Source organism: Anabas testudineus, chromosome 21 (assembly GCF_900324465.2).
Source record: "Anabas testudineus chromosome 21, fAnaTes1.2, whole genome shotgun sequence".
Taxonomy (NCBI): Eukaryota; Metazoa; Chordata; class Actinopteri; order Anabantiformes; family Anabantidae; genus Anabas; species Anabas testudineus.
Window position 1 is genome coordinate 10,986,103 of NC_046629.1, and position 14,222 is coordinate 11,000,324.

The window sequence follows — 14,222 nt, forward strand, 5'->3', positions numbered from 1 at the left end:
TGTGGGACCCACAGTATTTTTTTGGTTTGGATGTCAGTAGGTGTCTTGTGTGTTTTGAGCTGCATGTGAATCACGTTCATGACACTCATCGGCAAACTCTTGACATTTCTTATTTCTTCTTACTGAATAAACAGCTTTAACTAACAGACCCTTAATCCAATTTTTTTTTCTTCGACCGAATTTACAGAGAGCAGTGTCTTAGAGATTACCGATTGCTAGTGACACATGAGCAGCAAATAGCAATAGCAAGTGTCACTTTCTGCTGCGAAGGTGGTACATCTGTTCTTCTCCTACTTGTATTGCTCACTTACATAACCCCTCTATGTGAACCACAGAGGGAAACCAACGCACTACTTGAAATATGAATGTTACAGTTTGTGTATTTACAAGATTTTTTTTATTTTTATTGACTCACACCTCACATCACTGAGTCATGCCACATGAAGGTGAGCTCAACACAGCCTGCACAGGCCTCAACAGGAGAGTCACTCAACAACCTGGAAATTTGGTAGCTCTGCCTCACTTACGGCTTCACTTCTAAGTACAGAACAACCTATCTAGCCAGCGTATGTACTATAGTTGGTGCTCATTGTGTGTTTAGTCAAAATACTTTTGAACAGAAGCAAATATATCCCTTTTCTATTGACATTCATGTACTAGTGCTGTGTACCAGTCTTCATGGATTTCTTTGCTTTGTCTTTGTTAAAATCGATCCCCAGCTCACCCCAGTGAAAGCAGGGGAATCCATGTCCTGTCTTTGCACTTTCTTCAGCACTACCTCTCTCACCGGTAATAAATCATAATCCATTTGCCTGCATGCTGCCCTGCCACTCTGGATCATTAAGCATTGTCTGCCAATGTGTGCCCTCTGGTGTCTGCATCCTCAGCGAGGACTATGGATTTGTTAGTGTTGCTTACTTTTATGGAAAAACTGATTTTTGCTCATAGGGTTTGCATTGTAGAAAACAGACGGAGAACAAAACAATCAGGGAGAAAGTGGGACAGGGAGACGGTGCTCAAAGGGGGAAGTATTTGGTGTTTTTGCATCCTGTGAAGTTGCAGTGAGGCTGGCTGACAATAACATCAGCAGTATCAGTGTGCTTGCTATCAGTGCCTAGCAGCATCAATAGATCTTTGAGTGTGGGACCTGTTTCAGTCGAGGCAGAATGTTTTGTCAAGAGTCGACCAAAAGCTGTCACAGGGGAAACTGCATGCATCCCAAAACTGAGACAATGAACACCAAGCCAACACCAAACTCTGATTTTTCTTGCAGTGAATGCTACGCGTTACCTTGATTTATAGTATGGGTTCTGACATTCCTCCTCAGCATCACTGGGTATATGCGCATTGATAAGTTCATATAAATTCACAGGTTAAAAATAGGCCAGGAGGCCCTGTAAGCATCATTCATCCAGTGACATGCTGACCTAAACCCTCTCTCCTCTTTGCTAAAATAGACACACATGCACAGAGAGACTGGAGTGAACACACAGAGTAAATAAACCTTCACTTTGAGTGTCTCAAGGGTCAGAATCTCATGCCAACCCAAAAGACTCTGCTGAACAGAAGCTGAACTAGATGGGTGTGAAGCATGCTGGAAGTACTTAAGTACATCACAGTTGTTGTGGGGAACTTGGATCAATATGTTGTTTTAATAACCCATCTCCACATACTGTTAAATGCACATGGTTGTAAGGAAAACAGGAAGATGCACTGAATGTATTTTATTGCAATAAACTGACAATAGCAAAGTGCCTTTTTGAATGGTCACGATGGCAGCTATTTGATTGAATAACAAAAGAAAAAAGAAAACATGGTCATATAAAAATACATCACTGAAAATAAAGTTTCACTGGCTGAACTGAAAACATCACCACAAACTATTTTACACCTAAATCTGGAGCCAATAAACAGCCAATACATGCAGCCCTCAAAACACAGCTTCAACACTGTCAGAATATCTGGAGGAATCTTGGGAGGCAGCTATGGATGATATTCATATACCCTCTATAAAACAAAAACAAAAAAACAAACAACAAAAACCACCAGAGTTTGACTGTACGTGGCACTGTGACATCACACTGTGACTTCACACTGTGACATCACACTATACCACCACGCTATCCACTTCCTGGCTCAAGTATGTACTGAATTTTGGAAGAATTAAGTGATTCACACAGTGACGCTGAAGCAGCTGTTTTGTGCCACCATTTATCCACCCTGTGTGTCTGTGACAATTCAAGATTTCTGAAAGGCAATCGTTCAACCAACAAACAAGCTCCAGCTTATGCAAAACTGATATCCCATTCCTATCCTGCCAGTTCAAAGCCAGTACTGTTAAATCATACAGTCCCCTCCAAAAGTATTGGAACAGTGAGGCCAGTTCCCTTTTTTGCTGTAGACTAAAAATACCGGGGTTTAACATCAAAAAATGAAAGTTTGGTGAAGTCACTGAGTCACAGGCTTGATGCAGTTATCACGAGCAAAGGATTTGTAACAAAATATTAAGTCTTATTCACTTAAATCTATATTGAGTCTATGATTTCCAATACTTTTGCTCACATGAAAAATAGTTCAAACAAAAGGTGCTATGTTCTAAGTTGTGTATCGGATCCAGATGCAAACACCTGGGAATGAAAGCTGAAACGTTGGTCTTTGTCTCATCTGCATCTAGTGATGTCAAACCCAAATGTTTTCAGTTTACGACAAAAATAGAGGAACTGACCTTACCGTTCCAATACTTTTGGAGGGGACTGTATTAAACCTTTGCAGCACCTTCATCAATTATCCTGAGTGACTCTAGGGCCTCAGAATGCACAGAATAGCTTTCCTGCTGTTTTGATATTTGATATCAAAGAGCAACAAGAGGCTAAAGACTGTTTGTCTCTGAAAAACAGAGATGGCTCCCACACCACATAATGTAACATGTAATGAGGCAATGTTGCGACCACTACGGTCTTTCTCGGGCAAGAAAGAAAAAAAAAAAAAAAAGAAGAAGAAAGGTGAAATGTTATCTTAATCATTCACATTAACAGTGTACACTTTCCTCCATTTTTGCACTTGTCAAAAATATGTATTTTGCAGTATATGAGTTTTTTTGTATTTTTTGTATCGTGATCCAACTCTAGGTGAACTTCTCCTTTTCCTCTTACATGAGTGTTTGTCTCTCTGACAGTCAAAATGTTGCCCCATTACCTACTTGGAAGCTTGTAACATTCGACACGTGGGCTACTTCTCCTTTCATTGTATGATGTTTTTATCTAGAACCTTGTATCCAAGATACCTTGTACAGAGGACTGCACAAAAACTAAATTCTTTTCCAAAGATTATTTCTCCATATCAGTATCTCTTTTATGAGAACACTTGTAAACAAGGTTAATAATGAATAGACAGACAGCAAATCGATCGTTCTTTTCTTTGAAGACACTGATCAGTTTAGTTGTAGGTGAAACTGCAGCACATGCATCACGATCACCAGCACTTCTCCGCCTGGAATAGTGTAATCTACCTGAAATGGGTTGGTTAAATTGAAAACAAGTGAAGAAAGTTGAAATCTATTGGCTTGTTCTCATTAGCTATGTCATTTTTGGCTTTTTTTTCTTCCATAAATCTGTTTAATGAAGTGCAGCATAAAAGCAAAGCATTAAAAAGACAAATGTGAGCAATAATATCAAACACAATCTTCACAACACCCATTCATCAGATTAATTAACAGGTTCAAAGGGCATCATTGGCAGTCAAACACTGAAAATGACGAGGGGGTGGGCTTCGTGTTGACTCTGGCTCAGGAAGTCAGGGGCAGGGTTGGGCACTGCTCTGTCACACAAATACAATGCTCAAAAAGTTCAAAGTTTACAAAACATCAAAATTCCTCCTGAAATATTGTCATGCAATATACATGTTGACACAACTGGGACAACAATGTCAAGTTTTCATATCCAGTCTGGCAGTGAAAGGGTTAGACCCGGGTTGGGTAGAGGATTTCACACCTCTCCTGTTGCATTCCAGGGAAGGTGACACAGAATTTCAACCCTTGTGCCTTACGTGATGGGGAACTGAGGAGGACGCCTTCGGCTAGAATCCATGATTAGAAGACGTTTTAACAGTTCAGTTTCAGTCGTCTTTGATCAAACATCCTAACTAGGTGTTACATCACATTTCACTAAATAAACGCGACTCGAGCAAAAAGCATTAAGTGAATCCATTTTTGTGACTTGTCTGTTAAACTATTGTACATGTACAGCCACAGTTAATTTCATTATAGGTATAGATATACAGTGTTTTGACACTGACCAAACTTGACAATCTGGTATGAAATGCTACAGACTGCAATGCGCAGGACAAATCTAGCATTTCTACTTCTACCACACTGCCAACACACAGGCTATTGACATAATCTGCTTGGTGCAGTTGCCCGGCAACACAAGCAGCACATTTTTAGAGAATTTTCAAAGCAAAAAGAAAATCTTACAAAGCTATGCAAAGTAGTATAAAACAATAAATAGAAAAATCTTTAAAATAAACACAAAAGTTTGCCCAGGCCCATTGATTTGATTTCTTATGATGTGCAGATTCCAATTTTACAGTGTTTCTCCAAACACCTACACATCTCCAGTGTGGTTCTGAACAAATCAAAATACTTTTTTGGACTAATATGCATTCTTTGAGCTTCTCATATATTTCGAAGACAGGCTGGAGTAGTCATACTGGGCAACTTAAATAAATGTGCAAGAATTTAGTTTCAGTCAGTGACCCCCACTGTGCAATCTAAGGACTATTCAACTGATTTAACATGAGTGTAAAAGTTGTCCTTTTGTCCACAAGGCCCATGAACCCACAGCAGGGAGTAAGGGGACTCTCTTTAAACTTCAAAACTGGTTGCACAGGACAGTGTAGAAACATGGAGGGCTTGGCACTGAAAAACATCCCTTGTGTCAAAGTTCATATAACCTCAGCAGGGGAGCGCGGTTCATTTATTCTTCATCATTGCCGACCTCACTCCTTCTCCTTCTTTCACTGTCTCTTTGTGAAGAGGAGGAGAACAGAAGAGAAGAGCGGAGCAGTCTCCCACTAAGGCCAGAGTGTCTGGCAGTGTTTAAGTGGTGCACCGGGACTGGTTTCTCTCTGCCAAGGCAAATTCATTGTGGAAGCAGGTGGGCCAACACACATACACACATCCTCACTAAGGACACAGACTTGTGTGTCCTTGCCTTTGTCTCTATACAGGCTGGAAACCAAGTCATCAGCTACGGAGTCAGTGGGCACAGAGCATCACTATGGCAACCAACATAGTGGGCCAGGCTGTGGCCGCTCTTGGATCAGTGTGGAGACTTTTTTGGCATCCGTTCAGTGCTGGAGTCGATTATAGAGTTCCTTCTCTTAAATGTTCTTCCCCAATTGGCCAATGATCTCCTGTGCGCAGTTTTTTTTTTTTTTCCTTTGAAAAATAGACAAATATTTAAAATAATAAAAATCAAAATGCAGCTATGAGATTAAGTTTTACAGGAAACAAAAATGAGAGAGGCTCATAATACTCTCTTGCCCTTCATTTAACACTCATACACTTAATTTTGCTAACACAGCAAACTCATTCTAGTCCACACACACACACCCACACAGTTAACATAAAACAGGCAGCCACCAGGGTAGGAATTTCAAAACTGATCAACTCATTGACTAATTCAACACAGCAGTGAAAGACGGTAAGGTCTGAAGGTGGAGTCTAGATCTGCTCCCTGGCATTGTGTTGGCTGGATCTGTGACATGTGCGAGACGGGAAAGGAAGACCCCGTTTAGTCAACAGAGCCGGGGTGCAGGCTAAGGGCAGGTGGGTCCAAACAGGTGGGAGAGTAACTGAGGTGAGGTTCTTTAATCCACAGGAGGGGGGCGCCGTTCTTGCCTTCTTGGCTCTTGCTGTTGTTGCGGCTCTTGAAGCGCACCAGCAGCACGGCGATGAGCAGGATGCCGAAGATGGGGAAGGGGTAAAAGAAGACAAAGTAGAAGAGGGAGTCGTTGGAGCAGACCACTGACTGGAGGGTGGACACTGTGGACAGTGAACAGACATTTTGTTTTTTTAAAAAAGATATCCTTGGTATAGTCCTGAAAATTGATTAACAAAGGAAAAACAAAAACCTTTTGATTGAACTGTACTCTTGTAGGAACACACTTCTTACAACTATAATTGACCTTCATCTAGTTGTTGACCCTGTTGAATTAATCCATTTGAATTCTTTAGATTTCAGTATTGAACCCATCTCCGGCTCTGCTTTTGACTTTTGTTGTCCAACGGAAAAAAAAAAAAAAAAAAAAAGTGTGACTGGAGAAGCCAGGCCATCCAGGACAGGGATGGCATATAGAGTGGTAGAAAGCTTAAACCCTAATTGAACTATTAATATTCTCTTGTTAGATGTTCTGCAACAATGAGAACATATTAGGATGGGTTAATATGAAAGAATATAGTGTGAGACAAAGCATTGAAAGAGAGCAGAAGTTAATTACATCCTATTCCACTATCTCAACAGCCTGGTCTTACATTTCTAGTATAATATAAGAAGACAGCAATTGATTTAAGCATACCTCTGGTTATTTTCATCTGCATTCAGAGGAGGATTTAGTTAATTGAGGACTCACCTTGTTGCAGCACATTGACGATAGTGAACCCAGAGTTGTTGGTGGCCAGGCGGTACCATGCATTGCGCGGATTGAGGAGCCACTCCTCCACATGACAGTAGTATCTGCCTGCGTCTGTTGGCCGCACCCCTTGAATGGTCAGGCTGTACTGATCGGAGGTCATCCTCTCAAATTGTAGGCGAGAATTTGGCCCCGCCTCTTCTCTGGGGCTGCAGTTTCCATTTCCAAAAACAGCATCATGGCCGATAGAAAACACACACTCCCGCTCTCTTCCTTCATCACCCGGCTGGTCTTCATCATCCTCATCTTCAGAGCGCTCCACATACCAAGACACAGAAAAGCGGGAGTCTCGGGATGACTGGGAAGGTATGCTACAGCCCAGTCGGATAGAACCAGACTCTTCCACAGTCACATTTGACTCCATCTCCTCTACCTGCAGCCGAACCTCTGCAGAGGGAAAGAGAGGGAATAATTGGGGTATTGTAGTTTAGTAATAGAGCATAAGTCACAAAAGGCACTCCAGGTAACAGGGCTGTTTTTTTCATAATGCCTTTAAACACCACAAAAACAGCAAATAATTATGCATGCAGGGACACAAAACTTTCAAAATGTGACAACATAAGAGAAAAATAAATACACCCCTCAGTGCTGCCCACAGCTATCACCAGTTTTTCAGTTTTTTAACAAGGTTAGATCCTACCCCAAGGCTAGTGTGTCTGTCTGTACGGGTATGCTACTGCCCTTCAGGGCTGGTACAATGACCCAGTTCCACCGCAGTTTAAAAAAATGGCAGTAAAGGCCTGGCTTGCTTGCTCACACACACACACACACACACACACACACACACACACACACACACACACACACACACACACAGTTTGAACGGCCTTCTTGTTAAAACAAGAAGCCGAGAGAACAGCAGCAGAGCAGAAAAAAAGGAAAATGCTGGCTCACATCTCCCCTCATGACAGGCAGATTTCTGGCTGACTTCCTAGCTGAATGCATTTTTTAGCACATTAATGAATATCCATGATGTTTATACAGCCCATTCTACTATTGAATAATAAATTGTAAAAAAAAACCAAAAAACAACAACAAAAAAGTAAAAATCCATGTGGTTATGATTTTCCTTATGATTTCCTAATTTCTTAATAATTGAGATTGTGTTAACTTTTGAATCAAGTGAATCACAGAATGACAGGAATCAGGAATTCAGGTTAGGTGCACATAGGGATGTCTTCAATGTCTGCCCTGCAGCCTCATAATTGTACCACACCCATAATTGTAGGTTTGGTACATTGTCTATAATAAAAATAGGTATTTTTTTCCATGCTGGTTTATGACTAAATGTTTTGATTGTTACGCCCTAGATGGACAGATGTCATATCATGTCTGAATTATAAACAGCACACCTGGCAGAAGAACTGCTATATTTTTCTGCTTGAAAAGAAGTCACCTTCAACTAGTGTTACAGAAAAAAGAGAATGCCAATGAAGGATGGGTTGTTATCAATTTGCATTTTGGGGCACAGAGTTTCATTTGGAGAGGACTGGAGAAAATGTTGTGGTAAGAGTTAGGGAAAAACTCTGCCAAGGAGAGAACAGGATATGAGGAATAAGGTACTTGAGATTATAGGTTACATGGTGGCATGTCAGAGTCTGGGTGGCAGCAGGTACATCAGAGAAAGAAGATTACGTTATACATATGGGCCAGGATTTGCCCTCTGGCGTGGCATATGACAGCCAGCATGATTTCAACCCATTTTTTGCCACCTTAGCTGTGCCTGGGGCAGGTGTAAGGTCATCAGAGTAAGGCAGTCTTGAAGCCTTAAGCAGAGCATCATGAGCGAGGCAAGGTGAGGGGACAGCAATTTGGAGTAGGGGCTGGCTTAACAATGCTCAACTGGTCTAAAGCTGGACAATATGTGGTGCTAAAGTGGCATCTGCTAGATCCCTGCACTGGTAATAAATAAGCATTTTGTGGAAAGAACAGCGGTTTTGACAGCTTGCTTACCTGGCTGTCTGACCAAAACCTGCGTGAACCCTGAGGACTCCCGGGAGAGTCGATACCAGGCTCCATCTGGGTCGCTCAGCCACTCCTCCACCAGGCAGTAGTACGTCCCAGAATCGCTGCTCTCTGCCCTGTTCAGCGTCAGCACGTAGAGACGGGGCGAAAGCCTCTCGGCCTGCACACGACGTCGCAGTCTCTCCTCGTCTGCATAGGCACCATACTCAAAGGCCCCTGAGCGTTCAATTCTCAGCAGGAGTTCATCAGCTTCCGACCCCGTTGCTCGCCTTACGTACCACAGCACCGCATGCTGTGAATCCTGGCTGGTCTGGGAGGTGATTGAACAATTGATCCTGACACGGCTGTCCTCCAGGTACACCAGAGACTGGTTGGACTTTTGCACTTGCAGCTTACTCTCTGCAAAGAATTAAAGGAGAGGGCGTTCAGAAGGGAAAAGGAACAAGCAGACAATCATTCCTTTGGGTGCTGGAATATGTGAGCATCGGTGACAGGTACACAATGCAATTTCTGTTTTGTGACACAGGACCTGTAGCTGGGTTTATTTCTGGTGGCAGCAGGGCATGTAAAGACAGTGGTGCGTGGGTGAGTACAGCAGGTGACAAAGAGGAAAGAAAGAAATATGAGGGAAAGGCAAAGGAGGAGGAAATGTCAGGCAAATCAAAGCTGTAGGGATGAGAGGTTTTTTGGTATCAAGGCAGAAATGTAATATAAGATGCAGAACAGCAGAAGAGACAAGGGTGATGGAGAGGGGGGTAGACTATAAAGCAGAGCTATGGATATTATTAGGTAAGATACAAGACAAAAGCAGGGCAGGGGGCCTGCCAGTCTGACAGAAAGAGAAGGAACAAGGAATGTATTTATCAAGCCGAGCAAGGATGGGAAAAGAGCAGAGAGAGGGAGGGGATGATAGAGAGGTGTGACTGAGATGTCAGGAAGGAGCTGAGGCTGCCCTGAGTGCTGTGACAGGATTGGTTACAGTGACATTGGTTGTGGGATAGGATTAGCTGCAGGTACATCAGGTGCGACCGCGACCAGAGCCCTGCTGTCAAATGCTTGGGGAAAGGATTAGTTCAACACAGGGAATGTGGAAAACACACATATACACACACACACACACATACACACACACACACACACACACAGCCCTGACACACGATGTATAAAAACATAGACGCAAAGCAAAAAAAGAACTCACACCTTCCAATGCTCAAGCAAAACACACGCAGAAATACATTTTTCATGCCGTAAGATCTGCCGTAATTTACGTTTGACATTCTATGAAATAATTTGCGACAGCTACCTCAGGAGATCTTTAAACAACTGACATTATTGTTAGTGAGAAAAATGTCTCCAACAATCAGAATCAGAAACAGAATCACAGGAGTATTTACCTGCACTCAAAGAAACACCACACAGCTTGAATACTTGCAAATAAATGTGTATTTCTAAGCTGATTTTTTGCCTTTTTCACAGATATTGACACAGACCTGAACCTTGACTGTTGGGTTTCAGGGAAACAATTTCCTTTAATTGATCTTAGCAGCAGGAATGCAAGTGCTGTGTATGTTTACACTTCTTCCCTACAGAATGACATGCCCATTTCTGGATCAGGGGACTGATATCTGCTAGAAATCTATGACTAACACAGGCGATTTGTGAATACACACATGACACTACAGTATATGGGAGACTCCCTGAAGCAGTTTACACCCTTAATCCAAAGACATGCAGGCTGACTTGTGACTCGAACCTATCCATAGGTGTGAATTTGAGTGCAGCTGATTGTTTCTCTGTGTGTCAGGCCTGTGATAACCTGGGACCAGTCTGTGGCTCTCTGTAGAAAAACTCAGTCTACATAATGGATAGGTGGATGTTTTCTTAATAAGTTAAGTCTTAATACTTGCTAAAGTGATATTTTTCCACTTACTGACACAAATCTGACCCTTATAAAGCTTGCATGCTTAAAAAAAAAACCCTCTGGATTTGAATTCTATGTACCCTCTTTGCTCCTGCTAAGACTGACTCACTGCCTGGGGTCTCGGCCATCTGTCCAGAAACCCTCACCCTTATCCACAGATTGGTGAACATGCTCACATGATCGCTGTTAGTGATTCTGCACATTTGCAACTTATATACAGTGTGTACACAATTGGTTGCATTCAGAAGATGCATGGCTGAAAGGCATCACCAGACCACCCTGTTGTGTAGTGCAATTCCAAGCCAGCATCTCAAATTAGTCATCATCATTGCCTAGGCACCCACTAGAGACTTGGTAGGAAGCCTGACAATCTCCCCATCCGGAATTACTGCAGAGCCTTGCAGAATCCTGGCAATCTTTTTCTTTTTTTATTTTGCAGAATTACCTCTGAACCTCCTGAAGTGGAACCATGCAGGATTGGATTGGCACGGGACAAAGTAATTCTCTGCCGTTCCCATTTGAAGTTTGAATCCGGAGCCAGGAGAAAATATGGGGGCTGGAAGCCTGTTGCCGTACATCAGTGTTTACAGAAATGCTTTTTCAAAGCTAAAATAGGCTAATTATTCAAGCCTTATTAGGCAGCATCACGAGCTATTACATGTTATTATAACTAACCACTCACTCAAGCAAAGAAACAGGGACAAATAAAGTGGAGGCACACTGGGGAGAAACGCAGAAGAGAAGAAGAAAAACTGTCTTTTTTGTCCCAAAACAACCTTAAAGTCTCCACTCCCTCCAGAATTCTCTCGTGTTATGAAATGTCTCAGCATGAAATCTGCAACTTCACAGACCAGCCTGTCACATCCTCTGACACGTGTCCATTCCCACAGAGAGCAAGGTTTCTCCCTTCAACTACAGCCATCCTACGACACTTACATCAGCGCATCTGCTGACACAAGCAGCAGTAAACATACTAAAAATTCTATATGATGTATGAATAGTATTTTTTTTTATTAGTTGTTGTGTAAACGTTCAGAGGGCAGATTCATAATGTTGTAGAAAAAGACCCAGCATATGGAGCCAGATCAATCCTACGATGTTAACAAGGCCGCTCATCATGTGTGTACAGTCCCCCAACAGCAATACTAGCTCTGTGTTGTTGTGTGTCAGCAGTGCTGTCAATACCTATTTTGAGTGCGATCACGTGTTCCTTGCTACTGTGTTTCTGTAATGAGCCTCAAGGGTGCATCCACAAAATAAGACAATTCCATAATTGGAAACACTTGTTCTCTCTGCTTTGCATTAGTTCATATGCCAGTCAAATCTGGACTGAGAGAGAATAAAAGTGCATGTTCTCATTTTATATGCACCAGACTTTAACTTATTGTTCCTCCTCCTTTGTTGTTTTTGTCTGTTTGTTTTCCTGGGGAGAAGGGGAAAGACTGTGTAATCAGGTAGAAAGCAAAACTCAATAATGCTGAGGTTAACCTTGATGTTAAAAATGTTGGTAGCTTCTCACACGCTTCTCCTGCTTCGGTGGTCTCCAGGGCAACCCTTTCTCCACGAACAGCATGGCGTGGCTGAGATGTACTTTTAAGGACCTCACAGATCTAGTATGAAAGACGAGATTTGCTTATACAAGGCCAAATCCTTTTGTTTACACGAGGCATAATTAAATATAGTGTAATTAAAAGTCCAATAAAAAAGGAAAATTGTTTATTTGGTGGAATGGAGATGTGATGATATGAGCCATGTCCAGACAGAGTGCCTGTTGCCTCACAAATATCTTAGCTCCACTGGAGATGCTTGTGTTTCAGCATTTTGCTGAACATGTACCGTCATTAAAGTACACAAAAACTGCACAGCACAGACAAATTGGCCCTTTCCCCATGTGTGCCCAATTTGTCTGGTTTAATAGCTACAGAAAACTGCAGGCTTGAGACAAAGCTGTCTTTATTCCTTTTATTTATCAGTGGAAGTAAGTACACAAAGGCCACTAACAGTAGCCCAGTTTTGATAAGGAAGAAAGACAGCAAAGTGCACTCCAACCCCCAAAAGCTGCACCACACAACCGCTGTTTATGAAGCAGAGCAGATGAAAACAAGTTTAAGTCCAGGGGGAGGAGAACTGTACAGCTAAGGATGCTACTGTGGCATGTCGGCGTGCACTAACCAAAGCTTGTAACAAAATTTTAGGATAACTTCAAAGGAGCTAGGAAAATGCCTGGCCAAGTGTTCAGAGGAGGAGAATACATCCCAAGACTGTAAATCAAAGAATGTTATCCTTTATTCTTTGGCTACAGAGGAAATCCAATTCATTTCTTTTATCTATGTTTCATGCCACTGCTGCAGGTGAAGTTTTTTAATACAAGACAGAACCTAAATGTTTTAGCTGACATATCTGCTTCACCTCTCTTATTTCCCCTTCATCTCAATGATTGTCAGGACTAATTATCACCTTTCTCATCCCTTATGTGTTACTATGATCTGCAGTATGTCTCTTCTGATCATTTTACCTAATCACTTGACATTGAGATGAATATTCAGCAGCCTCACCTGTGGGTTCGTGAATATTAATGAGATCAAACTGAAGCGCGATCACCTGAGGTGTCGGTGGGTTTTCGGCCTAATGTTTGGCTCATTTTAGATACATGTAATTAATGACCACTGGGCGCGCAAGAGACGGATAGAGAAGGAGACAGGAAGTGGAAGGAATAAAAAATAAAAAAAACAGGAACAGAGATAGGGATGATACTTTGTAAAGAAGACAGCATAAGAGAAATACAAGCTAGATAAGGGCTCCAGCACCAAACTGAACAGATATTCACAAGAACCTACCAACAGAGAGCGGAGGAGTGAGAGTGAGCATGCGGAGGGAGGGGAGAGAGAGAGAGAGAGAGCCTGGAAAAGATGAGAGATGTAAAAGACAGAAAGTGAGAACATGCTCCGGGGGGGATTTCGGAAAGCAGCAGGCAGTCTCTCCAGCTCCACTCCAGAGGACTTACGGTCTTAATGGCTGCCTGCTCCGCCTTTAGCATTAGCATTAGCACAGCCCTGAGCTGATCCACAGCCAGCGCTCCGAGCATGTCAGGACTGAGAGTTTTAGACACGCCCTGATCCTCTGCACAGCAGCTCGCTTTGGCTTTTCGGTCCTTGCCAACTTCTGTATCTACACATTCAAACCCGCAAACACACACATAAAAATGCTGCACACCTCCCCTCCCATCTGGACTCTGTCACAGGGGGCATAGATCAGAGCGGTCTGCTAGTCAGAAGTAATGAGGGATGGGGTTTCCCTGACTGTAAGTGGGTCCTCTGCCAAACTGGGAGCCTAATTTCGATGCTAATGACTGCGATGTATCTATGATCCCATTGTGTCAGAAGGATATTACCACCCTCCTCCTCCACAATATCAGTAAGACTGGGCTAATTATAGGGATCTGTGCATTTAACAGGAACCATCACAACTAAAGGCCTAACCCTGAACTTTATCCTAACCAAAACCTAATTCTAACCCTAAAACATAGTCTCAATCCTGAAAAGACTCTTCGAACTTAAGAGGAATTTGTCCACACAAAGAAATAAAGACATGCATGCTCTGGCCACACACACACACACACACACACACACTTACTCCATTATTATAA

General features: G+C 42.4%; 1 protein-coding gene across 1 annotated transcript in view; it reads right to left on the bottom strand.

Moving 5' to 3' along the window:
• Positions 1–1,709: 1,709 nt before the first annotated feature.
• Positions 1,710–14,222, bottom strand: part of igsf3 (immunoglobulin superfamily, member 3) — a 66,019-nt gene continuing 53,506 nt past the window's right edge. Inside the window, exons 7-9 of the mRNA XM_026376081.1 lie at positions 8,644–9,054; positions 6,631–7,077; positions 1,710–6,043 (exon numbers count right to left, since the gene is read on the bottom strand). Coding sequence (XP_026231866.1) covers positions 5,793–6,043; positions 6,631–7,077; positions 8,644–9,054 — 1,109 coding nt within the window. The 3' untranslated portion in view covers positions 1,710–5,792. The remainder of the gene's footprint in view (positions 6,044–6,630; positions 7,078–8,643; positions 9,055–14,222) is intronic.